General features: G+C 37.4%; 1 protein-coding gene across 2 annotated transcripts in view; it reads right to left on the bottom strand.

Annotated features, from left to right (window-relative positions):
* Nucleotides 1-994: 994 nt before the first annotated feature.
* Nucleotides 995-27,968, bottom strand: part of ALS2 (alsin Rho guanine nucleotide exchange factor ALS2) — an 83,559-nt gene continuing 56,585 nt past the window's right edge. For both annotated transcript variants that reach the window (XM_043990890.1, XM_043990891.1), the window contains exons 16-34: nt 20,581-20,651; nt 19,894-19,960; nt 19,349-19,551; nt 19,190-19,255; nt 16,849-16,947; nt 15,907-16,071; nt 14,416-14,527; nt 14,056-14,133; nt 13,656-13,789; nt 12,534-12,701; nt 12,098-12,218; nt 11,149-11,306; nt 9,475-9,597; nt 7,970-8,146; nt 7,492-7,537; nt 6,357-6,418; nt 5,100-5,249; nt 3,697-3,793; nt 995-2,357 (exon numbers count right to left, since the gene is read on the bottom strand). In XM_043990890.1, coding sequence (XP_043846825.1) covers nt 2,319-2,357; nt 3,697-3,793; nt 5,100-5,249; nt 6,357-6,418; nt 7,492-7,537; nt 7,970-8,146; nt 9,475-9,597; nt 11,149-11,306; nt 12,098-12,218; nt 12,534-12,701; nt 13,656-13,789; nt 14,056-14,133; nt 14,416-14,527; nt 15,907-16,071; nt 16,849-16,947; nt 19,190-19,255; nt 19,349-19,551; nt 19,894-19,960; nt 20,581-20,651 — 2,136 coding nt within the window. In that variant the 3' untranslated portion in view covers nt 995-2,318. The remainder of the gene's footprint in view (nt 2,358-3,696; nt 3,794-5,099; nt 5,250-6,356; nt 6,419-7,491; nt 7,538-7,969; nt 8,147-9,474; nt 9,598-11,148; nt 11,307-12,097; nt 12,219-12,533; nt 12,702-13,655; nt 13,790-14,055; nt 14,134-14,415; nt 14,528-15,906; nt 16,072-16,848; nt 16,948-19,189; nt 19,256-19,348; nt 19,552-19,893; nt 19,961-20,580; nt 20,652-27,968) is intronic.

Genomic DNA, 27,968 nt, shown 5'->3' with positions numbered 1-27,968 from the left:
CTTGAGTTCAAATCCGGCCTCAGACACTTGACACTAATTGTGTGACTGTGCAAGTCACTTAACCAGCCAAAAAAAAAAAAAAAGGTGACAACAGAACGAATTTGTTAAAAATGGCATTTAAGTATCTGTTGAGGTTGTTATTCTTCCCACTGTTCTAATTTCCTGCTTACCTTTGTATTATCCTGTAAGAGACAAGGTACATTTAAATGTGAGGACCTGGGAAAACAGAATCAATTCTGCTGTATTTTGTTGTATGCATATAGAACAAAAAGCATGTAGAAGCCGACAACAACAAAAAAAGACTCTGAAATTTAGAAATGTTGTATTTTTTGCTTTGGTGTGTACCTGATATAGCAGGGGAGTGTTGCGCTCACTGATATTTATCAAGTGGTTATGTTCTGCAGAGAGGTCTAATACACTAGCAATTTGTACATGGAATGTAACACTTATTCAAAATAATTAAGGATGCATCATTGGTTACTAGGAAGTAATAAGGAAGACAAAGAAGTGAAGCACTAAATGATCCTTATTTGAATGATGATGATCCAACACTATTTGAGCTTCTACATTTTTCAGCTTTTCCTTTCTTCAGCTCCATGGCTCCTTTCTCTATTCTGTTAAGACTGACTTTAGTTTAGATGTGCTAACATAGACTAGTCTTACACTCTGACTCTTACTGCAACCGGATTCCAGGAAACAAAATTTGGCTTTTTGATGAAGCTTAACAGCCTCTATGTAGTGGGGTTGTGATCAGAGTAAAGAAGTTTGTATAAATTTATTTTAGATATGTGATTCTAAGTTTTTCAGAAGTTTATTTTGGGAAAATTCTAGGGAATCTTGTACTAATGGGCTTACCTGAAAGTTACGGTTACATAAAAAGTTACTTGCTGGCAAGGGAGAGAGAAGGGGAGAAGGGCTAATTGTTAGCTGGTGGTCCAGTGTTCCCAAATGCTAGTATGAGTTGAATGCTAGGTCTCAACCAATCACAAAACCGTTTCAGAAAGATGAGTGTTTTATTATGAAAATTGCTGTTATGTTACAGCCAGCATTCCCAAACAGTGTTTTAACAAACAGTTGTTTTGATTGATAAATTGATAAAGTAAGAGAGCACAAACCATGATTCCATTTTCCAAAACCGATTAGTGTCCTCTGTGCTACATGACATAACAAGCCAGAGGGACGTTTTCTATCCCTGCCCCTTGTGTGTAAGTGACGTGAGGAAGAAAAGCACCGATTAGATTCAAAATGGCCACCAGAAGCCAATAACTTTAAACCATGAACAGGCGGGTTAAAAAAAATAATAAAAGCAAAAACACTGAGATTCTTGTGTCACAATACTTTGGAAATCAGAAAAAGTCAAAATAGTTTGCTTTTCCTTCTGTGTAGGGCCAGGGGGGTAGTCTCACTCCCCCTCCCCCAACACACAACTTGGTGACGGCTCCTTTTGTTTATAGCCTTCAGTCCCATGATAGAGGCTCTTCTGGCAGCCTTTATAGCCAAAGCTCCAAAGGTCTTCAGCTCTCATTCTCAGACCCTGCAATGCAGCTGTCACCGGTGGGATGAATGAGGTTTCTTCACAGCATCTCAGTGTCTGAGTTTCAGTCATTACAGGTAGGATGGTAAGGAAGTGAAGACAAAATTTCCATTCTTTCTATCCAAAAGACAGGAGATTGACTTGCGTGCTTCTCATAATTAATGGGTAGGAGTACAGTAGCTATCACACAGAACCTTTCCCATCATGCATGTGTGTTCCAGTGACAAACCTTAGAAATGTTAAAAGTGCAGGCTAAAATTCTCTTTTCTCTCTCAGTAAAAACTTAAGATAAATACATGATTGAAAAGAAATTAAGAAGGCAAAGGGTGGTTTCAAGGTACAATCTGATTCTTGAGAAGGGATTAGGAGTCACTGCAAATAGTCAAGAATATCAGAAACTCACAGTATTCAAAACTCCTCAAGTCTACAAAGAAACTACATCCTGAGACCAAGTCTTCCATCACAAAAGATTAAGTAGCAAGACTTCTACTTTAAGAAAGGTAATACTGGAATTCTGTTGTTTTAACTCCAGAAGCTGGTGTGATCTTTTGAATTATATCAGATGAGATTTCATCAAATTTCTACCATTTTTCACTCGTTGCTTCTACCACTTGTACTCCCCCATGGGCTCAGGCTTCTGACCAGCCAATGGGGCTCAGAAGCAATCACCAGGATAACAATGTTTTTTCTAACTTGTGATTTTCTCAGCTACTTTGGGTGAAGACTTCAGATAGTGCTGCATACTCTGTTCCACAAATAATCCAGTTTTCAGGTTGATGGGGCTTTAGTTAAGCTTTTCACGCTGGATCTGATAGTAACATGCCTGGAAAAAAAAAATCAGGTTTGAATTTTGGAAACATGATTCATATCTTAAAGATATCTGTTAACTTGAGTCTTGTATAATGTTTTTTTAGGTAAGGGAGGAATAATAGCTGACATTTCTATTGCATTTGAGTATAATACACTGCATAAATACAATTTCATTTCATCTTCTTTATGATCCTGTGAAAAATGCTCTATCATCCTTGTTTTGCAGATAAAGAAACTGAGGTTCAGAAACATTGATCTTCTCAAGGTCCATAACTGGTACATGGCAGAATCAGGACTTAGATGAGAATTATAGGATTTTGGCACTGGAAGGGACATAGAGACCATGTCATCCAAGCCCTGTATTTTAGGAGCCAGCTGCATGGCAGAGTAGAAAATGCACTAGACTTGGAATGAGGAGATCCGGGCTCTGATCCCAGCATCAGGACTTAGTAATTCTGCATGGACCCTGGAGGCAGTGTCACAGCAAGGATCTAGTACAGTTCCCTGGATTCACTTCAACACTTGCAAAGTCTCTAGGGAGGAGTCTAATACAATTCAGCAAACATGATCAAACACTGAGGCACAAAAAACTGCAGATATAAAATACAGATCCCAAACTTGCCTCTCATGCCAAAGGGAAAAGGATGTATACAAACGCATGTGGGAAAAGGGAAACTGAGAAAAGTGAAAAGGACAAGTACAGGTTAAATGTTGGGAGGAATAGGAGAAGGAAGAAATCACTTTCAGTTGGGCAGGAGGGATCAAGGACAACTTCACTGAAGAAACTGCATCCGAGCAGGGCCTTAAAAGTAGGGAGGGACATCCAGAGGCTGAGGTGAGAGGGAAGGCGAGAAGACTGTTGTGGGCATGGGAGATAGCATGACCAAATACATGGATGAATTACAAACTCATAACTTTAATGGATTGATTTCTGAGCTTTGCCAAAGTTCTTCTATGCCATATGAAATTTCGGAGCATTTTCTGGAGCTATAAGATACCTTTATACTTTTACTATAGTTACATAATTAACTGATAAGGATTCAATATATAAACTTATAAAACAATTTAGTTAGCAAACGTGCTCTAAGCCCCTTGGGGAAGGAGTGACAAATGAGACACAACACATGGTACCCTGAGTTGCTTAGCTCTTCATCTAGTGTAAAGTTTTAAGTATTAGAAAAGTTAACCTGCTTTACTATTCCATCTTTTACTTTAATGCCATCCATCTTTTACTTAATTTTCACTGCTATAAAGCTTTTATTTTTTTTAAAAGGACATAGTCAAAGATCATATCTCAGTGCAGAAAATGAGAAAAAATTAATAAGTATTATAAAAAAATGAAATCTACTCACCTTCAAGGTAGTGAACATGATTCCCTGTTCCCCATGCTGGAGGTATGGATCCATAAGATCCTCAATGAGATGTACTTCTGATCCTAAATTCCTGATCCTGTCAAGAGAAAAATGTGCCACATTATTCACTGTCATTCACCGTTTGTTGTTATTTTCTCCTCCGAATCTATATTTGAAAAAAAGAAAAAGGGCTACAGAAAGAAAAGATTACTTTGATCCAAATGAGATGATAAAAGAATAGCTTAAAAGAAAATGAGACACTATACTGGTATATAAAGTTATGAACTTAATTTACATAGCCAGAGTTCTGCACTGTACCAAACAGTACTTAGTGCCAGAAACAACCCTAGAGATTAATTTATCCAATCCTCCCATTTTAAAAGGAGAAAACTGACGCCTCCCCTCCTCAAAGGTGAAATGACTTTCCCAAGGTCACTCAGGTAGAAAATGGCAGACAGTATTTTAATTCACATTGTCTGATTCCAAATCCAGGATTTTCCCCTCTGTGCCACCTTGATCCTTAACTCAGAATACAAAGGAAAAAGGCTTTCTTTTGTTCTGACTCTTTCCCCTTAACCTAAACAAAGTCTAAAGTACTAAAGACTGTTTATTTTGTTACTTTCCTTCTTGTAGGGGCAAGACATTAAAAATTAACTTTGAGGAAGGAAAATTTTATTATATACATCTGCAAGTTCTCTGTGCCCCAATTTCTGTATAATTACAGATAACTGCTACCAAGGATTAAAGAATTGTTAAAATGTAATGAATTTTAGGATGAAAAAAATTAAGACTGAATTTATCATGTAGTCAATTCTCAACTTTCAAGGGGGTAACGTTGAAAGAAAATGGGAGCAGGTTGGAGAACATTTTTACAAATATTTTCCTCTTTTTGATGGTTATAAATTCACATGCATCACAATTCTAATTTTTCCCCCTACATTTCTGCATAGCGGCAAATATGCACAGTTGCCAACCTGAAAACAAAATTGAAGTAACTAATAGAATCATGTAAATGCTTGAAGTTAATTAAGTTAAACTCATGAATGTTGAGGATTGACATTTTTGTCCCCTCCTTAAGATGATAGGCATAAGAAAGTGGGTAAAGGAAGCCAAAGACATTTTATCTATTTCAAACCATTTTGCCAAATATTAGTCCTGCTCAACCTACCCACTTTAAAAGTCTTATCACGGGGAAGCTAGGTGGTGCAGTGGATAAAGCACCGGCCCTGGATTCAGGAGTACCTGAGTTCAAATCCGGCCTCAGACACTTGACACTTAACTAGCTGTGTGACCCTGGGCAAGTCACTTAACCCCCATTGTCCCGCAAAAAAAAAAAAAAAAGTCTTATCACTTGAAACTTAAAAAAAATTTTCCTTAAAATAACAAATGGTAAAGCTAGTCACCTGGCCCGGAGCACCACATATAAGAAAACAGGAAACAGGTCATCCATGGACCATAAGAAGTCTTCCTGAAGTGTAGCAAGGACATTTTGAGATATCTCTTCAAAAGTTTGCTGGATAACTTTAAGTTTGTCTGATGGGGTAAATGTCGTACTGTTTTAAGAAAGTAAAAGAAACATGTCACTACTTCCTAATTACTAAAGATAAAAATCAGGCTTCGATTATCAGATACCTTTGGGGTTTCAAAGGCCTTAAAATAGATGTCTTATTAGATAAGTCTCTCTACTCAATAAAACATAGTTCTTCCCATCTGCCAATATGAAACCTTAATTTTCTAGCATATAATCTCTAAATTTGACCGAGTTTACACAATCTTAAGGTATATTTGTATGGATAAATGTTCATAGAAAAGTCTTTCAAATTCTCAAAAAATGTCAAGTATTGCCTTTGCATTCATTTGCTGTATGCTTATTACGTGGCAAAGAACAAGGCCAAATACAATGGATAAAAACAAGGAGAAGAAGAAACTTTCTATCCTCAGAGAGCTTCTAATATAGAAGAAATAAGGCACATATATGAATAATTACAATATAATGCCAAATGTGAATGCAATAAAAAATTCAGAAGGCAAATTAATTACTTCTGTCTTAGAGACAAAATCAAGGAAGGTTTTATGAAGGAAGTATCTTGAATTTGTTGTGGGTCTCAAAGGAAAGGAAATAAATAGAGGTAGATAAGTGCTAGACAGGTTGGAATTTTTTCAGAGATAGAAAAACAGATTATAAAACAAGCAGACCTACGTGTTTGGAGCACAGATGGATGCAAAAGCAAAGAGTGGAAGATAAGGCTAGAAAGGCCAAATCATGAAGGGTCTTCAAGGCCTGGCCAAGGATTTTTGTATTTTAATTTGTAGGTAATAAGGAACCGGGGAAGAAACTGCCATGAATGGAGCTATGTTTTGGGAGGACCAATCTGATAGCAGTGTACACGCAGTGTGGAAGGATAAGAAGCTGGAGGGAGTGAGCTCAGTCTTAGGAGACTTTTGTAATTGAGACAAGAACTAGGGTGATGATGATGGGAATAGAATGAGAAAACAAATTAGAACAGAGATCACCTACATTTCTCAGGAAGCTGTCACCAAAGGCAGAAATCTGGGGATTCAGGTAAAATCATAGTCTTCCAAAATTCAGAATCAGCTTATCAATTCAAGAAACCTCTTACTGCTTTGAATCATATAATGCATTACAATTCAGAAATTACCTGATTTGTTGTAGACATTCGACTGCTGAGGCAAAACAGGCATCTTTTGTAGTAGGCAAAACCTGTGCAAAAGAACATTTGTATTTGAGGAACAAAAGGGAAACTATTCTTTGCAATTACAACAGACTGTCTGATTTGGGGGCAAAGCATCCTGTCTTTGGTGATTAGTAATGCAAATATGCTTTAGGTAGGGTACTCCTCCTAAAGGGAAAGCAAGATTTCTCCCCAAGTCACTCAGAAAATCGTCAACCAACATCTATTAAGTGCCTACTATGTGCCAGGCACTGTGCTAAGAGCTGGGGATACAAAAAGAGGCCAAAGACGGTCCTCACCCTCAAGGAGTTCATAATCTAATAGAAGACAACAAGCTATAAACAGGAAAAATAGGAAATAATTAAAAGAGAGAAGGTACTAGGAATGAAGAGGGGGTTGGGAAAGGCTTCCTGTAGAAGGTGGGATTTTAGTTGGTATTTAAAAGAAGCCCAGAAAGTCATCAGACAGATGAAGAGAGCATTCCAGGCACAGTGGTCAGTCAGAGAAAATATGAGGAGCTGAGACATGAGTGTCTTGTTCATGAAATAACCATAAGGTCAGTGTCATTGTATCAAAGAGTACATGGAGGGGACTAAGGTGTAAGAAACCTGGAAAGGTAGGAGGGGGATAGATTATGAAGGGCTTTGAATGCCACATATTGTATTTAACTATGGAGAAAACAGGGAGCCACTGGAGTTTGAGGGGTGGGGGTGGGGGGGTGCAGTGACATGGGCTGGATCTAAGCTTTAGGAAAATGAGCCTGGTGGCTGAGTGGAGGATGGAATAGACTGGGGTCAGACTTGAGGCATGAAGACCCACCAGGAGGCTGATGGAATGATCCTGGTGTGAGGTGAGGAGGGTCTGCCCCAGAGTGGTGGCAGTGTCAGAGCAGAGAAGGAGCTGTGTTCAACAGATGCTGTAAATCAATTAGATTGAGATGTTGCAATCGACAGTTCTTGGCAACAGATTGGATATGGAGTGTATAGGGAGAGTGAGGAGTCAAGGATGATACCTGGGTTTTCACGTTACCATTTTTTAGGTATTACTCAGGTTTTAAGGTAAAAGCACATCTGCTCTATAAACCAAGCCTGATGCAACATACCTTTTTACTGTCTCCAAAGACTGACAAAGTCACTGGCCAAAATTTCCTACAAAAAAGAACCCATGAATTTTGTTATTGTGAGTCATTACTTACGGTAGATACTATTTAAAGATGTTATCATAGACACATTGATATCTTCCCATGCTGCCTAAGATTACTTTCTCAGATGCAGGTGTAATTCAAGTGCAAAAAAAATGTTTTGGAGTAGTTGTAGAAGAATGCATGAATGATATTATAACTGCATATTAAGCAAACATTACAGAGGGGGATATGGTTATCATTTATTGATATGCTGTGAAACAACCTTGGTCAGGGTAGCTGCAAGCTTACAAATGAGTACTTTGTTCATCAATATGATGAAAAAGAAAGGAAAGACAGGAAAATATAGATCATATAACTCAATACCAAAATTATGAAATGATCAGTATGCCTTTTAGTGAAACTGCTTGATTTTGCTTTAAAAAAATAAAATACTCACTTTTGCACACCAAGAAAGCTCAGGAGAGCAGTATCTGGCTGCTTGTTTAGTCGAAGAACACACTCCCAATAAATATCTTCCTCTCTATCATTCTCCAAGGCATACAGCATAAAGAGTGGTGGGTAAAGTCGAGGTAATAGCACAGGCAGCAGTAATCCAGAGCTTGTGACCACATAGCTATAAACATTGGGGTGATAGGAGGGAAATAAAAAAAGTTATAGCTGATGAGACAATAACAACAATAATGTTTTCGGGCTTTAAAAGCCTATTAGGAAGAAAGGAAACTCTTAGTAAAGATGAAGCAATGGAGAATAAGAAAAGTGATTATCCCTCAATAGATGAGTGGTTAAAGGGGCAGGAACAGTTTTCAAAAAAACTGCAAACTATAAATGACCATATAAAAGCGTATTCCAAATAGTAATAGTAAGAGAAACGCCAGCAAGTAGGCCAGTGCTCCTGAACTGTAGAATGCAAGGAGGGGAGGAAGGCTTAAGAATGCTGGAAGGGAAGGGGACAGGGAAGAAGGTCTCTCAGTAGCAAACAGGGTTACTCAAAGTCCTAATGGAGTTTGAAGCTCTCAAGGCTTAGGGTGACTCCCTCCATTTGAAGACAGCAGCAAACTAGTGGAGCTCAGTGACCAGGAAGGAGGAGAAAACAATCTAAAATCTGGTGTCTCCACTTTCTTTCCTCTCACTCTCTTCTAGACTGTTTGCAATCTGGCTTCCAACTTCCAATCATTCAACTCAAACTGTCCTCCCCAAAGTTCCCAATAATTTCTAAATCGCTAAATCCTCCTTGATTTCTCTGCAGCATAAGACAAATCATCTTCTCCTTCATCTTTGCATTTTCCAACATATTTTTTGCTGTGCTCCTGCCTTTGTAAACAAAGATACCTAGAACTATCCTCTTGGCTGAATCCAGAGAATCCTGAGATCTCTTTCTCTACCTCATGGCCTTCTACAATAGATAGTAGTGTAGAAGCTGCAATTATGTGTCTCGTGTTGGGTGCTCGGCTCCTTCCTCCTCCCAACCAAATACTTATTATCATGAGCACTACCACCTGGGATGACCAATGCCTCATGAAATGATATATCTTGTTGACCTTGAATACATGATGAAACCATCTCTATCAACTCCTTTCTTTGTCTCTCCAAGAAGTCTGATCCACTCTTCCATTAGGCTTCAACTTTCTTTGTTTTGTTTTTTTGGTTTCATTTTGTAGCAAGGACCCCAAGACTTACACAAAATCAGATACTGCCTACTGCCAGGTATGCATCGGAATTCTTTCTGGCCCTGTAGGACTTACTGGAATGTGCTGACGCACAGCTTTGCACAATGATGGTGGATTAGGGAGGATGAGTGAAGCTAAATTTAGAAAGGTGCAACAACAGACACTCAGCTATCAAAGGATGCGTTTTTTCTGACACAGTAACCAAAAGAATTCTGTTAGAAGCGCCTTGCTATGGTGTAATCCTTTCCCCACAATTCATCTGCATTCCACTCACCCTGGTTCTGGAGATTCTGACCTAGAATCCGACTTTCCTGTGCAAAAGGATCTCCTTTCCTGGGGTCGAGGAACAGATAATGGAATTGTGCTGCCCTCTTCAGGAAGATCAGGAAATAGGAACCTGAGGAAGGAGAAATCAATTGTTTTGTGTTCTCTACTTGTCCTATTTAAGGTCAAGTGAAAGGAGAATTGATTTCAGTCTGCTGAGATCTCCTGTCATGGATGGTTTTTCCTAGGTGAAACTACTATAGCCAGTTCTAATGAAAACTGCTGCTTATACACGATCGATACATTTTATCCAGTCTTATTCTATTTTTGTTTAAGTAGGTACCAGAACAAGAAAATTGGGATTTAAGAGCCAATGGCCAGTTTATGCCATAAACCAGAGAATATATCTTTGTATTAAAAAAAATAGCACATAGGTCCTCAGCAAATAAATAACACACTATTATTATATATTGATAGCCACAATTACTCATAATTAATAACCAAATACAATCTAATATAAACTTCCTGAAATTCAGTTTCTCTAAGTTACACATCTTAATTATAGAATCATAGGCTTTAAGAGCTACAAAAAGCCCGACCCCCTCATTTTATGGATGAAGAACTAAAATCCACAGAGGTTAAATACCTTGTCCATAGGGAGGTTTTCTATGTCAGAAGCAGAATTTGAACTCAGGTCTTCCTAAATGGAGCACTCATGTTGTGCTTAAGCATTGTAAAATCTATCATAATGTCAGTGGAGAGGATTTCAATGTTACAGGCTTTCATTTTCATAATGGATTCTTACATGAAGTAATATTTTAAGGACATGATCCTTTTTTTAATGCAAGGGTATGACTCATTTATGTATTAGGAACACTATAAAAAAGGAAAACTGCACGGTACAGTGGAAACTTCATTGGATTGGGAATTAGAACACTTGCACTACAATTCCTGCTCTCTCAAATGTGACCTTAGGCACATTATTCAACTTTTCTGAACCTCAGTTTCCTTATCTGGAAAATAAGGAGACTGGCTTGGATGACCTTTAAGGTCTCTTGCAGCTGTATATTTGTTTTCCTACGAAAAAGTCAACAGGGGCAGCTAGGTGGTACAGTGGATAGAGCACCAGCCCTGAAGTCAGGAGTACCTGAGTTCAAATCCGGCCTCAGACACTTAACACTTACTAGCTGTGTGACCCTGGGCAAGTCACTTAACCCCAATTGCCTCACCAAAAAAAAAAAAAAGAAAAAAGTCAACACCACTTTCAGAGTAAAGGCTTCTTTCTGATGGTGTAAAAATAAACCCAACTAATAAGAAATATTTAGATCTAAAAATCAGTTTCTTTGTCCTGGATCTCAAATTTACTATGCAAAATTTCTGGGGTCTTAGAAAAAACTAGTGATTTTTTTTTTTTCCAGGGCAATGAGGGTTAAGTAACATACCCAGGGTCACACAGCTAGTAAGTGTCAAGTGTCTGAATCCGGATTTGAACTCAGGTCCTACTGAATCCAGGGCAGTGCTTTATCCACTGTGCCACCTAGCTGCCCAACTAGTGATTCTTAATAAAGCCATTTTTAAAAAAAATTCTAGGAACAAAGTAAGGACAGTCATACATAGTTCAGTTTCAAGGGAAAAATGATTTTCTATTGCGCTTAAAGAACTTGAATTATCTGTATGTTCTGACCTGACCAGCTGGAAAATACGCTTAAGGTAGGACTGAATCTCTTTCACAGCTTCTTGCAGTAATCGGCGATTGGCTCCCACTCCTACATAGGTCATTCTATACACTGCAACCAAGGTTTCTATGAGCCGACCCAGAGGGTGCAGAGGAGTGTCACAAGCCTGAAAGGAAAAATAATTATTTTAAGTGAGTTGGTAAACTATGCAGCAAAAAACCAAACCAAACCAAACCAAACCAACAACAAAACCAACCATTTTCCCAAGAGTCCTGAGATATTTAAAAGACTATTAGTCCTAAGCTGCAATCCAGAGAAATCAAACAAAATCACATTCTAAGATATTTTTAAGCTTCCTATTCAAGAAAATCACCATTTGAGATTTACTAGTGTTCATGCACTTTGATAAAAATATCAGTAAGAAGCACTGCCTCTGGAAAATGTCATTCAAGCCCTACAGCAGTCTGAGGCTTTTTCATCCCTTGGCTTTCTTTCCATAGTTCTTGTCATCCACCTATTTTCTTCCTGTAACAATGGTATCTTAAAGGCCGGGAGAATAAGTGCAGAGGAAAGGCCTGGAAGTAGAAGTGTTTGCGACTGTCAGCAACAAATAAAAGGCTCGTTGAGCTCTGACTTCTGAGCTGCCAATCCTGGATCCCCGCAGGCTACAGACAGACTTAGAAAACCACAAATTAACCTTACATATATTGTATTGTACTTTTACTTATTTTGTCAAACATTTTCCAATTCTATTTTAATTAAGTTTTGGTGGCCTGTGAGTTTGTTGCCTTTGCTCTAGTGATACAGGGACTAACAAAGAATATAGTATACACTCTACTCAGAAGGCAAACACAGAACTAGACTAATATTTAAATAATTCTGGATAATGTACTGTTGTGCTGGTAGTATGGTAGTGTCATTAGTTATAAGAACCAACAGAAATGACTTCTGGTTTACCTTTATTAAATATTTCTTTATCTCATCGTATTTCTCCACAGTGAAGGCACCACCAACATGCTGTGGAATGAATTCCAAACTTTCCAGTGTCTGGGTATGTGAACGACTTAATATCTCTGGACTGGAACAAAGAATGGTAAAGTTTACATAAAGAAGCAAACGTGATTTAAAAAAAATGTGCACATCACTACATTCTTTAAACCTTGCTATTATATCCCAGATGTGTGCAGGGGGCACATAGGGAGCAAGTTTCAGTACCAAATGCATTCATTTAGTAACTGCTTCTCTTCCCACAAAGGGGAAGCCAGAAGGAAACAGCAAGTGAGCCTGTAAAGTTGGAATTGGTTTCCATAACTTTCTCAGAGTAAAAGGTAACACTTTGGGACTCAGCTCTCTGTGTAGTTTCACTGTTTCCAGGAGCTGTGCAGGCACTCACCTATCTCGGTGCTGACGACGATTGGTGGTCAAGGCCACGGCAATGTTGTCCCATGCTTTCCAGACTTCTCCCTGGCCTGGGCTCTCACAGCCTAACTGGTGCCAGCATTCTTCAAATACTGCCTTCCATTTCTCATCAGCAGGTACTGCCAGGTTTCCCAGCTTCCTACTAATAAAGTAATATCAACTTTATTGATTTATACCCTTGCACACAAATGAACTTTGAAGCAGAAGAAAGCTGAGAACCTTCCCCATATGTGACTTGCAGGATTCTGTGGAGGAATGGTAATGACAATGCTCAGTGTTACTAGAATAGGATAAAAAATGTGAAGTTACATATACTTTAAGGCATGTAACATCACATATGAAGTACTGAGTCTGAATTGCCTTTCTTATCCTTTACTTCTTTTTACTGACTTCTGGGTTGGGGTTTTTTCAAAAATAAAGAATTTGTAATTTTCACCTACATCAGGTAACATTAATAGATACATGTATGTAACAAATGGAAATCTAAAAAACTATGAGGCACTATTTAAGTACCAAATAGTTTAAAAAACAACAAAAACAAAAAAAATTCACATTGATGAGGAGTTTTAGGAAACAAGTATATTCAGACAATGTTGCAAAATGCAAATTGGTGGAATATTTTTGCAGGTCAATCTGGATACAAGAGTCATAAAAGTAATCAAATCCTTTGACTCAGTAATAGCATTCAATGGGAATATATATATTTAAAAATAGCTACTTGTTATTTATAATTATAAAAAAATAGGGGCAGCTAGATGGCGCAGTAGATAGAGCACTGGCCCTAGAGTCAGGAGTACCTGAATTCAAATCCGGCCTCAGATACTTAACACTGACTAGCTGTGTGACCCTGGGCAAGTCACTTAACCTCACTTAAAAAAAAAAGTGCTTATAATTATAAAAAAATAGAAACTTCCTAAATATTTGCCAAGTGAAGGATAGCGAAATAAACTTGTAGTACTCAAATATGCTAAACAAACTTGGTATACAAAAAATGGTTAACGTAATAGAATACAACTGAAAATGACCAACATGATGTTGGTAAAAGCATGATAACTATAGAACTTAGAAAAGATCAGAATTATTAGTAGGTACTCACAGAGCTTTGGGTCGGTCCTTTTCACTCTCATACAAACTGGGTTTGAAGTATGTTCCAGTAATTTTTATCCCAGATCCCCATTCCCCATTGAAAAGACCTTCAATGTAATCACCATTTGGCATAGTCAGTGTTCCCTGAGTAAGTTTAGGAAAAGAAATGTGTAATTAGTGGGAACATTTCCAACAAGGATCAACAAGCAATCCGGCAGTAAATTATGAACATGGCTTGGCCTTCATCCCTGTTTCCTCTACTGTTTCCTATCTTATACTCTTAAATATAAACGGGTTTTTTTCCTAAGAGTTAGTAAAAGTGTAAGAGAAAAGAATATACTTTTATAAAAATAAAGGAAGCATTATGGGAAGGTATATTATATATGGAAAAATAATATTAATTTTGAAACCTTTCCATTAAGTGTCCAGTCATCTGAAAATTCTCCCTCGTAGACAGTATCATCTTCAGAAAGTAAAATACCGGTTCCCTATTTAAAGAAATAAGAATATGGCGATAACATAGTAAAATAGAGAAGATGTGGAAAACCCGGTCTAAACCCCTAATGATGAATTTAAGCCAAAAGGAAAAAATAGAAATCTATGAAGGCAATTCATAATCAATAATAAGATAAAATAGGAAAAAGACAAAAATAAATATTAATTTAAAAACCAATAGTGACTATGTATTTATATATATACATGTGTGTACACATGTATATATGTACACACACACACACACACACACACACACATACATACATTCCACTCACCATCATTTTATTGAGGCTAAATGTTCCTTCATAGTACAATCCAAACTGGGTAACTACCACACCATTTCCCTGACACATATCATCATGCCACATTCCCATATATTTTTCCCCTCTGAAGAAAATAAAAAAAGAGAGAAAAACAATGAAGATTAAGGACAAATTAATCAAAATAGTGGACTAAACAAGTCCATGTTAGGTATGCAAAACTTTAGATGGTGCCTGACCTCATCCTTCTTTTCCCAGTGGATCTTTTCCCTATCTGACAGTCAGAGAGATTTCCCTATGTTAGAACATAAACATACATTTTGGCAACAAATTTTGCTTGGTCAATCACCATCCCTTCTCTCCCGACTCCAATATATCTCTGAAATTATAGCACTTCTCGGTGGTGGGAAAATGTAATATACTTTATAGAATTTAAATTTACAATCAACTTCAAGAACACATCTCCAAGAAATAATCATGCAATTCCCTAAAAATACATTGCTCTCTCTAAGGGAACACAATGAAAAAGAGGGATATTTCAAAAACATAGATCAATTTCTCTCTTGATAAAATAGAACTAGTCCTATCAATTTTTTTGGGGGGGGGCAGGGCAATGAGGGTCAAGTGACTTGCCCAGGGTCACACAGCTAAAGTGTCAAGTGTCTGATGTTGGATTTGAACTCAGGTCCTCCTGAATCCTGAATCCAGGGCAGGTGCTTTATCCACTGCTCCACCTAGCTGCCCATCAATTCTTAACATAAGGGAAATGATGCTAAATAGCTGAGGATATGGGAACAATAAATAAGATTTAAAAAAAATAAAACCGTTAAATCTATAGGTGGTTAAATTTCTTCTTAAATTTTTGCTATTAAATATAACTAAGCTTTCTTTTATTGAGTTTTCTCTTGGCAAATGCAAGAAGGTTAAATAAGAAATGTTATTTCCTTAAAGTTTCTAAGGCACTTAGTAAACCATAAGCCCTATGTATGAATTGTTATATTTTACATTTGTAAATTTAATTATGAGATTGATGATGGTGCCAAGTACTTGTTCTTTATCTTCCCTGAAAGCAAATTAGAGGCAGTATTTAGTTTTCACAGTAACTTTTCTTCTTTCTCTTTTTTTTTTCTCTCTAGAATGCCTTATAAGCTCTACCTCAATCTAATATAAACATTAAGTCGGTAACAGAGTCTTCTTGTTTCAAAAGCCTTTATCGACAAGAAAATATAGTTTCTTACTGGAGAGGACAGTAGGTTTTGTGTATAGACTTTAATGGAGTACAGTACCAGTATTAATTCTGAATAATATGTCTGGTCTTCTACAATGTTTACAATTTAACTTATATGAAGGTGATGCAAAGAAAAGCTTATTCTTTGACATTTTTCCTGTTATTTAAACTTCCTCCTCTTTATTCTCTAAAGTTGAGACATTCAGCCCCCTTAAGTGTCTTCGCTTTTTGAGAGAGACATGAATAAATCTTATTTAACAAGAGAAGGAACACTATACCTTGTGATATCATCAAACACACCATATCCAGACTTTTTATCCATTACCCACTGGCCAATGAACATACTGGGAGAGGAGGAAGTCAGTTTACCACTGCGTAGAAGGCCATGACCATGACGCATGTTATCTTGAAAGCAGCCTTCATAGACCTCTCCATTGGCATAGCTGTCAGAAGAAAAAGGCAAAGAGCAGCATACATATTAAACTGAAGTTTTCAAATATTGATCCTGAATGTCCCATTATTCTTTCAGAGACCAACATTTTCTTTTTTCTTTTTTTCTTTTTTTTTTGGTGAGGCAATTGGGGTTAAGTGACTTGCCCAGGGTCACACAGCTAGTAAGTGGTGTCTGAGGCCGCACTTGAACTCAGGTCTTCCTGACTCCAGGACTGGTGCTCTATCCACTTCGCCACCTAGCTGCCCCTAGAGACCAACATTTTAATCCGTATTCAAGTTTCACTGGTAGTTCTAAGTGTTCTTCATACAGTAAGATACAAATGACTATGTTCCATCATATTTAAATAATCAAAATTAATGTACTGAGGCCCAGGATTTGAGGAGGGCCCAGTGGTTGCTTTTTTGCACTATTATGTCTTTAGCTTCTGTGGTTTGCAGGTAATAGCAGAACTAAAAAAAAGACAATTGAAAGAATTTTCTATGGGAGATTACAACAAATATAAGAATTTTATAAGGAACAATAATAGCCATGAAACTAGGAAAGTAACTTTATGAGATTTAATAAAAATACATAAGCCATTTTCCAATTCTGGAAGACAAGTTGACCTCTATATATACACAGTTAATGCCCCTATGCTGAAAAGTAAAATTTACAGTGGGAAAATTTCACCGTGGTAATATATATTAGTTTATGTTTAGCATAATACTACTACTACTATAAAAAGTTTTCTAACACTGCTCTATCAAAATCGGAGGGACATATTTACCTGTAGACTCCTTGACCACACATTTTTCCTTCTTTCCAATATCCCACATAATGGTCATCCTTGTTCAGTGCTTTATTTGGGATTTTGTATTCCCCATACCTGCCAATGGAGATAAAAAATACACTATAACTTTATTTTTTAAATGAAGAACTTCAGACAAAAGTAGCCAATAGGAAGAGGAAGGGTGCTAAGGCCTTCTTCAGTCTCCACTACTGGTTTATGGCTGGACCATGCCACCTAACTGTAGGTATTTCCCCAAGGCTCTCTCTCGTAAGTCCCTACTCTTCTATTTCTCTAGTCTCTTTCTGGATGATTTCATTCGCTCCCATGGGTTTCATTATTAGCTCCATGAATATGATTAAAAGATCTATATAACTAATTGCCTATTGGATATTTCAAACTGTATGTCCTGGAGGCATCCCAAACTCAACATGTCCAAAATCTTGCTGTTAAAGGGATTCCCCACTCAGATGACTCTTCTGTTTAGCTTTTAAAGATAAACAGTCTGGCCCCAGCCTCTCTCTAGCCTTACTGAACATAACCCTGCCTCAATCACTCTACAATCCAGCCAAAATGGTCTCTTCTCTGTTCTTCTCACACAACATTTTAACTCCCATCTGGGTGCCTTAGCACTGGCTACAACATTTTAACTCCCATGCCTGGAGTGCATTCCCTTCTTTCTTCCACCTTGGAAAAGTCTTTCTCTTCCTTCAATACACAACTGGTATACTACCTTCTTTAGAGAGCCTTTCCATATGTTGTTGAAACACTTGGTATTTACTAACTTTATATTTATGGTACATATATATTTTTATTTGTACTTCTTGTTTCCCCCATTAGAGTGTAAACTCCTGCTGAGCAGGTATTGTTGGGTTCTTCATACTTGAATTCTCAGTGACTAGTATAGTGCCTGGCAGAGAGTAGGTATTTCATAAATACTTGAAACTTACTTAATTGGGGAATCCCCAGACTCTATGGACTGCTCTTATTACTGGTTTAGCTCTCAGTATGAAAAGCAAGGAAGATCAGCAAGACCTACTCATAAGAGTCAGTGACCTAGGGTCAGAGACCAGATCCTGATCCTGCTTGATCCAATCTTTTAAAGAAAATCTATAGCACACTGAGGTTTCAGGTATTCTCAACCCAAGTCCAAAAACAGAATCATAATATGCAAGCCAGTTTTCATTATCAGTAGCAGGAAGATCTTAGGATCATAGATTTAGAGTTAGAAGAGACCTTAAAGGCCACCTAATCTAAGCCCCTCATTTTTAAGATAAAACAACTATGATCCATAGATGGTGAGTTACCTGCCCATGATTAGGCTGATGGGGTCGATGGGGAGTTTTGAATTTAGGCTTTCTTGACTCCTCCTGGTTCAGCAGTCCATCCACTAATGTACTTTGAGGGTACTTATTTTGCATAAGTAATGTAAACAGATATCTGACAGGTTTAGTGACTTATCTGAATAGTTATATATTTAAAGCATGTAATATTTAACCAGCTTCCACCACTTTATATCAAGTTATTACTTAAACATATAAGCATAAGAATGCAATGGGGGAACACTGAAATTAAAAATTCACTGGTATGTTGTAAATAAACAGGCATATTGCTAAAATAAACCTTTTCAGATAAGCTGAAGCCTCCATAAAGAAACTGGCTTTTCACAAATAAATATTTATACCACATGTACAATTAACAACCTCAAAATACTATGCCTACAACTTAAAGTTGTCTTTTAATATATGATACAAATTAAGAGTTTGAGTTCATGGGGGGCAGAGCTAGGTGGCATAGTGGATAAAGCACCAGTCCTGGATTCAGGAGGACCCGAGTTGAAATCTGGCCTCAGACACTAGACACTTACTAGCTGTGTGGCCCTGGGCAAGTCACTTAACCCTCATTGCCCCACAAAAAAACAAAAACAAAACAAGAAAAAAGAGTTTGAGTACAAAAAGCAAAAATTCTTTCCATCTTTGAGATGATAGGCATACATGGTCATCTTATTGGTCATATCATGGTGGGGATGGGGAGATGACAATGTAAACAGTAGAAAGAAGACTGGATTTAAGACTCGAGAAAACTGGATGTTAGCTGGGACTTTGTCAATACCTATGTGATCCTGAACAAGTCACTTAAATTTCTCATGGAGATTAGGCTAGATATCCTCACAGGTGCCTTTCAGTTCTAACACTCTAGTATTCACAGGCCTTGACCATTTCTGTTACTGAAAAGTACTAAAAGATTGCCATTCTTCCTTGAACATGATAATATGTATTTTATAAAAGAATACAAATTGTCCCCTCACCCTCATTCCAGTAGATGAGATATGTTTTCTTACCCATCTTCCAGGCCATTTCTGAACATTCCAGAATACATCTTTCCATCAGTCCATTTCAAAGTCCCTCTGAAATAAAGTACATACATAAATTATTTTATTTTAGCTCTTTGTATATATATCATCTCCTATTTCTTTCATCTTAAATTTTTAACATGCTACCTGCCATGGGGTTTCCCTGAGAGCCATCGTCCATCATAAACAGCATCCTTTAGTCGGGGGTCTTTGTAGAAAGTATATCTGGCACTTCGTGAAATAGGAGGTTCTTGTCTCTGAACACTGCTTCCACTTGCATAAGGAGGAAAATCAGACATACCTCTGAGAGCCTGGTCCACAGCTTGGCTTATAGCCCGTAACCATTTAGTCTAGAAGGAAACAATATATAACAATGAAGCAAAGCAACAACTCAACAAGTGCAGCTTTAAGTAGGTGCTTTTGTTGGTATGAGAATTGTTTCTTTTAAACCTGTTCTGTGAATGTGAACTGTGTAGTGCAGAATAACTTGGAATTTATCACCACATTTTAAAAGTCAATTGTCAAAAAAGTTAAAAAGTATGAAAGCTCAGCTCAGTGAAGGTTTATAGGAGACACTGTACACCCAATAATTTGACTTTAGTCAAATAAAATAATGTCATTTCTTTTTAATAGAAGACAAATGATTGGGTTAGCACACACACACATGAATGGGTAACTAGCAAAGAACTTACTTTTTCCTGTGGTGTTGATGAAACAAGAATAAATTGTTCTTCAGGTGTAGTTATCTTTAAGCCATTCCTGAAAAAGGAAACAAGATCAAATCTAGTAATATATCACTATCATGTAACTACTGAAATATGAAAGGCAACATCCTGTACCAATTAAAAGGGAGGAAGAAAACATCGCATTTGTTACCCTTGAAAAATTTAGGGTAATCTGATTATTTTAAAGTTATCATCATTATCATCATCGTCTATTTACAGAATGCAGAAAATGTTCCCTTATTTCCTATGTAGTACCACAGAAGGATGCCGAGGTAATTCCTGTATATTAATATCTTGGCTCCTGAATCTATTACTTTTATCGTGATGGAACAAATTACAAAATGCAATCTACTGTATTAAATTCTAGGAAATTAAGTTTTAGAACTAGGTAGACAGAAAAAAGGAGGCAGCTAGCTAGGTAGCTCAGTGGATAGAGCACTGGGACCAGAGTCAGGAAGACCTGAGTTCAAATCTGTATTTAGGCACTTATTGTGTGATCTGGGCAAGTCACTTAACTTCTTTTTTCCTTCATCTTCTGGTGCAGTAAATGGTAAACCACTGTGGTATCTTTGCCAAGAAAACCATATTGGGGTCACAAAGAATCCAACATGACTGAACAACAGAGAGAATAAATGTGGGAGGAAAGCTACTTACACACTACCAACTTCTTCTGAAATAGGTTCCACCCACAGAGTAGACAAGGGGAAAATATGGTGTGTGGAGAACTATAAAAGGAGAAGACAAAATTACACAGAGTATACTGATTAATTCATTCAACAAGCATTTATAGAGCACCATGATAGGCCAGACAATATTGATAGGCACTTCCAGCTATTAAAATGGCTAGTGTCCCCAGGGAACTTATATTGCTTTGGAGGAAACAACTCGAACAGAGAAAAGTGAATACAAAACATGTACAATGTAAGTACAAGATAACTGAGGTGGCAGGAGGACACTTGTATATAGGCCATAGTCCACAGGTAGCACCTGAGAAAAATTAATTCCATTTTGTAATTGATTCTATTCTGTACCAACCATCAACATTTTGTATAACTGCTTAAGTACATTTCTTTGTCTCTGAGTTAAGTTCAGAAGTTCATAGGTTTCGAAGTTCAGTTTTTGTCTCTGAGTTAAGTTTGTGTTTGTTTGTTTTTTAGTGAGACAACTGGGGTTAAGTGACTTGCCCAGGGTCACACAGCTAGTAAGTGTTAAGTGTCTGAGGCCAGATTTGAACTCTGGTACTCCTGACTCCAGGGCCAGTGCTCTATCCACTGCGCCACCTAGCTACTCCTGAGTTAAGTTTAAAAGTTCAGCTTCCCTATAAATCACTTTAATTAAAAGAAACCTGTTATCTCTATCCCACTAGTTGTCCTTCAAGGAAGTCTGGTTTGTTGTTCCTGTACCACTAACCAACCTTGCTGGTGGACACAATCAATGAGTAACAAGATGGAAGAAGGGGGTGGTTGCTAGTCCTGCCAATCATATTGTACTCCCATCTATCATGCTTCTACTTTGTAACCAATCATATTGTTTTTCTTATCTATGACCCTTCTGACTTTGTAACCAAACATATTATTTTCCCCATCTATGATTGTTTGTTTGTTTTGTTTTTTAAGATGTTTTTTCCTACTGTAAAAATGATCTGTCTGCCCTCATTTGGGGTCTTTTTAGCTTGCTGAGGAGCTTTTAAATTTTATTACCCCTTATATTGGTAACTGCTAGCCTTACCAATAAAGTGAACATGTTCTGGACTTTGTGCCTCAGTTTACCTTAATTCAACTGTGACAACTGGCAACCATGAAGGATGAGAGGGAGGGAGGGGAAGGGAGGAGGGTGATCGTAGGAGCAATGTCTTAGGAGAAACCCCTTCAGAGCATTATGGTGAAATTTTCACAGGGTAGGGTAGTGGTGTGTATTTCTCCACAGAGGACTTCACTAGAGACCTCACTTGCCCCTCAGTTCCAAATCTTCTGAGCCAAGTTAAGGCCCCCACATTCCCAGGGAAGTTGCAACTCTGTGTGTCTTACATTTCTGTTTGTGTTTAGTATACCTGTTTGATAATAACTGACAATTATCTGATTTGGGTACCTCTCCTCCCCCATGCCCTGAACAGAGTTGATGTCTCTTTAAGAAGGGGTATATGACGCCTGGAAATGGGATTCTTCCCAGTTAAAACAAAGGGGGTGGAGGCATGTATTATGGATGCCACTTCAGGGAAGTCATAAAGTAAATCCCAGGCCACTCACTGTTGTCAGCAGAAGGGGAAGTTAAGTCTTGGGCCAATTGCTGTAATTGGGGAGTAGGAACTGAATGACACTTCCCATTCAATTAGGTGTTGGGGAAGCTCAGATTTTTCCCAGTTGGAAAAAGGGGTAACTAAACATAAAGCAAAATTAATTTAAGATATATAAGAAGAATTCCAAATTCATCCTGAAAAGGGACTTCTACTTGTGCACACCAATTTTTAAGTATCAGTGTTCTTTTGTCTATCTTGTCACATTTGTTTTATAAGTCAAACTAGCTTTTTTTCTTGGAGCCTGGTCAGCTGAAGGAGAAAGAATGAAAACTTTTTTCTTCAGAAACAAAGTTTCTGTCTTTTAACTCTGGGCAAGTTAGAAGGGAGCCAAGAGACACAGATAAGAGGGAATCTTTGTTCCCAGTTTGCAGAAATTTATGGCATCATAAACTAATTAGATACTAAATTTGTGGCTGAAATGTCATTTCTCTACTGTGAATTGTTTTTATAAATGTGAATGTTTTTATAAATGCTGAAATGTTTTAGTGAGTTTTATAACTCTCTGTAGACTTTGTTTTAAGGAAAAATAAGAACAGAACTATGAAAGTTACAGGGAAACAATATTTAGATCTTTTATAACTCTCTCCCTGGAAAGTGACAGATTTATTGTTTTTAGTGCAAGGGGTAAGGTAATTTCACTTATTAGAGAACAAAAACTAGTCTGAAAATAGTATCAGTGAAATACCAAAGTGGGGGAAAACAAAACATAATCAACAAACAGGTTTGCTATTTAAATTTATCTGGTGCTTAAAAATTGCCCTTTTTGGGGGGAAGGGGGGGGAGGCAGGGCAATGAGGATTAAGTGACTTGCCCAGGGTCACACAACTAGTAAGTGTCAAGTGTCTGAGGCCGGATTTGAACTTAGGTCCTCCTGAATCCAGGGCCAGTGCTTTATCCACTGTGCCACCCAGCTTCCCTAAAGCTGCTTATTATTATTATTATTAACTCTTTCTTGGTTCACAAAATGAGAAAAATGTGTAAATCAGGCAACAACTAAAAGGTATAAGTAAGTTATGTTAGAACATCTAATTAGATATTTGGGAGTTTTACAATTTAAAATTAAATACAAATGAGTTTAGAAAGAAATTTTTGAAATGATGTGTGATTTAGGGGCAGCTAGGTGGCGCAGTGGATAGAGCGCCAGCCCTGGATTCAGGAGGACCTGAGTTCAAATCTGGCCTCAGACACTTAACACTTACTAGCTGTGTGACCCTGGGCAAGTCACTTAACCCCAATTGCCTCACTAAAAAACAAACAAAAAAAAGAAATGATGTGTGTTTTGAAATTAGAAATTTTGCTGTAAATTATATTAGACTCTGCTGGAGAAGGAAACTGCAAATCACTCCAGTATCTTTGCCAAGAAAACCCCAAATGGGGTGAAGAGTTGGACATGACTGAAATGATTAAACAACAAATGTTGGACTCCATGATTCATGGACAGATGTTAGTTGGAATAGATTTTGGATGACTTGTCAAGGAGAAGATGAGGCATCTATCCATTAAATTTTAGCAAGTAAATTAATGTATAGGGAAATCTATAAAGGAAAAATTCAGTGGAGTAAAGATTAGTTCTATAGATAGTTTGGGATATGATTGGGAAATGTAAGACTGGAGGAATTAAGAAAGTGGGAGAGGTGTTGAATCAGGATATGGAAAGAGAATAAGAAAGATTCAGAGTGATTATAGAGAGAGGAAGAGAGAACAGTTAAGCATGAAGGGTTTGAAAGTAAAAGGGAATTGGAGTTCTGGAAAGAGAGGTTTGAGGGAGGTTTTTGTTCTCTTGAGATAAGGCTATGAGAAACAGTATGTGATTATTCTTTATGATATGGAAACTATAGTAATATATTTGCCACATGAAATTATTTGAAAACAGTATACTAAAATTCTATCCTTGAAGGACCATTAGAAGAGTATATTTTATTTGATCATATAAAGTCCCTCTGGTTAAAAAAAAAACCCACAAAACTACAGAGAATAGCAGATACCTGTTAAGTATTTTAATAGGTTTAGATAAAAAAACCAGAAATAACTGATTTGGCTACTTGGGTGATTTAAAAGGAAATGAAGACAAAGTTATAGGGAGGTGGAAGTGTCACCATGACTCTTTGAAATTGAGCTAACTGATAATAATGGGCTCTAAATTTTGAAGTACTGCCAACTAAAAGCTCTTAAATGTTACCATTAATGATAAAAAATTCAGATTTTATTTGGATGACATTTTGTTCTGAAACTAAATAGGATAATGATGGTAAATTCGAACCTAATACAAACTACATTTACTGTTTGGCATTAAGATGATCATGGCTTTCGGGGGCAGCTAGATGGCGCAATGGACAAAGCACTGGCCCTGGATTCAGGAGGACCTGAGCTCAAATCCGGCCTCATACACTTGACACTTACTAGCTGTGTGACCCTGGGTAAGTCACTTAACCCTCACTGCCCCACCAGGGGGAACCCCCCCCCCAAAAAAGATCATGGCTCAGAAAAACCCGAGTCAAAATCTAATGTCAGAAATTTCTTGGGGTGTGTGACTTTAAGCAAGTTACCCTACCTCTGTTTACCTCAGTTCCCCAATCTGTAAGGGGAATGATGACCCATCTTCTGGGATTGGTGTAAGGATCAAAATGATGTAATGATTATGAAATGCTTAACACAGTGCCTAGTATATGGTAAGCATTATGCTAATGTTAACTATTGTTATTTCTTTTGTAACGATTGGAATGACGCCACCTGCTGGAGACTTACTGTAGAAGAGTTCCACCCATGAAGCGAAGGTCTTTGAGGGCAAGACCAGGAGTCTTTTCTTTGGTGTCAGGAAGTGACGTGGGCTAGTGGGAGGAGGAAGGAAGAGACTGGCGCTCTCTGAGGCGCTTTCCTGAGGACGCTGGTGGAGAGGGGAGCTAGAAATGTGCTCTCCCTTTAATAGATAGGAATCTAGGCCTCTCTCTCTCTTTACCAAATTCTTATTCTCCTTAATAAATGCTTAAAAGTCTAACTCTTGCTAAAGCTTATAATTTATTGGCGACCACTCATTAGATATTTTAGACAGTTTAGCTAGAATTTTAGCCCTTAACACTTTGATTGAATGCAATTACTCCATACTGAGTAACTCTATATTACGTTTGAAATGTAATTAGTACAAAATGCTAAAAGTGATAAAATGGATGATTTTCTATGTGAGAAAATTTAGAAATGCATTCAACTGAATTGATGTCACCTGACTGGCAATAAGTTTTGTTTCATATTTTAAATACATGATATTGTATATATTATTGTGTTTTTAGATTTTCTTGTACTGTGATTTTTAGAGAAGCACTGCATAAGAAATGCTGTTAAGAAGATAATGCGATTGTTTTGCCATTGTTGTTTTTTGTTGTTTTTTTGTGGGGCAGTGAGGGTTGAGTGACTTGCCCAGGGTCACACAGCTAGTAAGTGTCAAGTGTCTGAGGTTGCATTTGAACTCAGGGCCTCCTGAATCCAGGGCCAGTGTTTTATCCACTGTGCCACCTAGCTGCCCCCAATGCAATTGTATCATTGGAAAATTTAACTCCTTTTAATCTGGATACTGTGAAATTAAGTTATTGAGGCTATTGTTATGATGTTAAAACCTATGAAACATTTAATTGGGTATATTTTAAAAGAGAAGAATAACAATTATTTACTATGTGGGAGTATAGTACAAAGTACAAAGAAAAAAGATCTTGTAAAACTTCCTTATTTGTAAACTTGCTAGGTTCCTTGGGACCATCTTAGGCAACATCACAAAATCTTATCAGACCTGTGAAAGAACTAGCTAAATGTTGTGAAATTCTAAAATAATGAATTAGTTTACTGAGAAACTGGGATCCCCTGTTCTATTACAAATACTCTTTGCCAAAAGGGGTGGGGGTGGGGAGAGGAATTTGTAAACTTGCTTTTAGTAAAGACAGTTTCATCCAAGATTATTTGGCCATCACTTATGAAAATTATGAAATGATATCTGATAATAGTATGTGTTGAACTTACATCTTTGGACCAACTTAGTAGCAAAAGACTCTTAGATTCAAAGATTTTATTTTGCCTTAAGGGCGAAAAGGCAATGTGAATATCTGTTAGTCTGGGGGCATACTAAAGTCAATGTCTGATTTTTAGGGTGAACCAACATATAATGACTATGTGGAATTCCAGAATTTAAGAATTTTTCTCAATTTCCAATAATTGATTTTTGCACTAGAATGAGTTTTAATTAGAGAAGAAAAGGATATTGAGTGACTAAAAACAAAGATCTGGCAAGCTTTTTATTATGTTAGTTGTTATTGCAACAACATGAGAGTAATAGCTGTATCTAGCCCTAAATAAGCTTAGAAAAACTTACTATTTGAGATAAATTCTCTTGCAATTATAATTTGATTTTGTTTTGAGTGTTGAATTGAAGTTGTACCTCAAGTATCTGAAGAAGTGTCTGAAGTATCACTAAATCAGTAATCTACTATTCAAGGGAAATGCTACAAGCTTCTCAAAGGGAGTATGATCCAAAAATTGCTGCAGATAGATGTCTATGTCTGGGAAAGCTGAGGGGATGACCTTGCCATAGCCAAAGGTAGAAAGAATCCTCTTGACTCAGTTTCCCCATTGTGTTATTTCCATTTTTGAGTAGGACTGTTTCCCACCTGGTTAATCCTGAGCGTGACTATGATGCCCTATCAAAAAGGTGGAAAAATATCACTTTTAATTGAATCAGAAAAAGGGTAATTACACACACACACACACAGAATTTGGTGTAGAAATACACAAAACAACACGGAAAGAGGCAGGCATAGGTAGAAGAAGAGAGTTAAGAGAGAGAATAATACCTGGAAGGGAAGAGTTACAGCAAAATAAACTTCCTCATCTTGAAGAGGCAATTAAAAGGAAAAAAGAAAAGCAAATAAGGAGAAATTAAAAGGATGTCCATCAAAGAGGGAATGGCTGAACAAATGATATATGTATGTAATGGAGTATTCCTGCACTGTAGGAAATGAAGGAAATTTCAGAGAATCCTGAAAGTATGAACTGATACAGAAAGTATAAATTAAGGGAGTAGAACCAGGAGAATAATTTATTCTAGGATAACTTTGTCAAGAAAAGCACCTTTGAAAGACATAAGAATCAAAGCAAAAACCAACTACTTCTCCAGAACATCTCTAATGAAATATGTTACCCACTCCCTGTTAGATGCCAAAAAAGACAAATTTTTGTACATGTCACTGTGTGGATTTTTCTTATTTGACTATGCTTATTTGTTAGAAGGCCTTCCCCACAACCACTCCCATTTTTAGTTGGGGGGGAGATGAAGCAAGACTATAGCAACATCCCTCCCAAAGAGGGCCATCAAAAATTTTTTTTAAATGCACAGCAAAGGAAGCAGGATAGTTTTAAAAGTAAAAAGTAATATGTTGGATTTATTACATAATTTTTTTTGAAAGGAAGAGGTTTGAAATGAAAATTCATTTTATACGCAACCTTCTTTTTCTTTTCTTTTTTTTTTTTTTTGGTGAGGCAGTTGGGGTTAAGTGACTTGCCCAGGGTTACACAGCCAGTAAGTGTTAAGTGTCTGAGGCCGGATTTGAACTCAGGTACTCCTGACTCTAGGGCCGGTGCTCTATCCACTGCGCCATCTAGCTGCCCTGCAACCTTCTTTTTATGTTCTGCTGTGCATGGAAATGCTTTTTTGGGAGTGTTTAAGTTCAGAAGAAGAAAAACAAAAAAATGAGGGAGATCTGGGTAT

Source organism: Dromiciops gliroides, chromosome 3 (assembly GCF_019393635.1).
Source record: "Dromiciops gliroides isolate mDroGli1 chromosome 3, mDroGli1.pri, whole genome shotgun sequence".
Lineage (NCBI taxonomy): Eukaryota > Metazoa > Chordata > Mammalia > Microbiotheria > Microbiotheriidae > Dromiciops > Dromiciops gliroides.
This window is presented reverse-complemented; position numbering and strand designations above follow the sequence as displayed.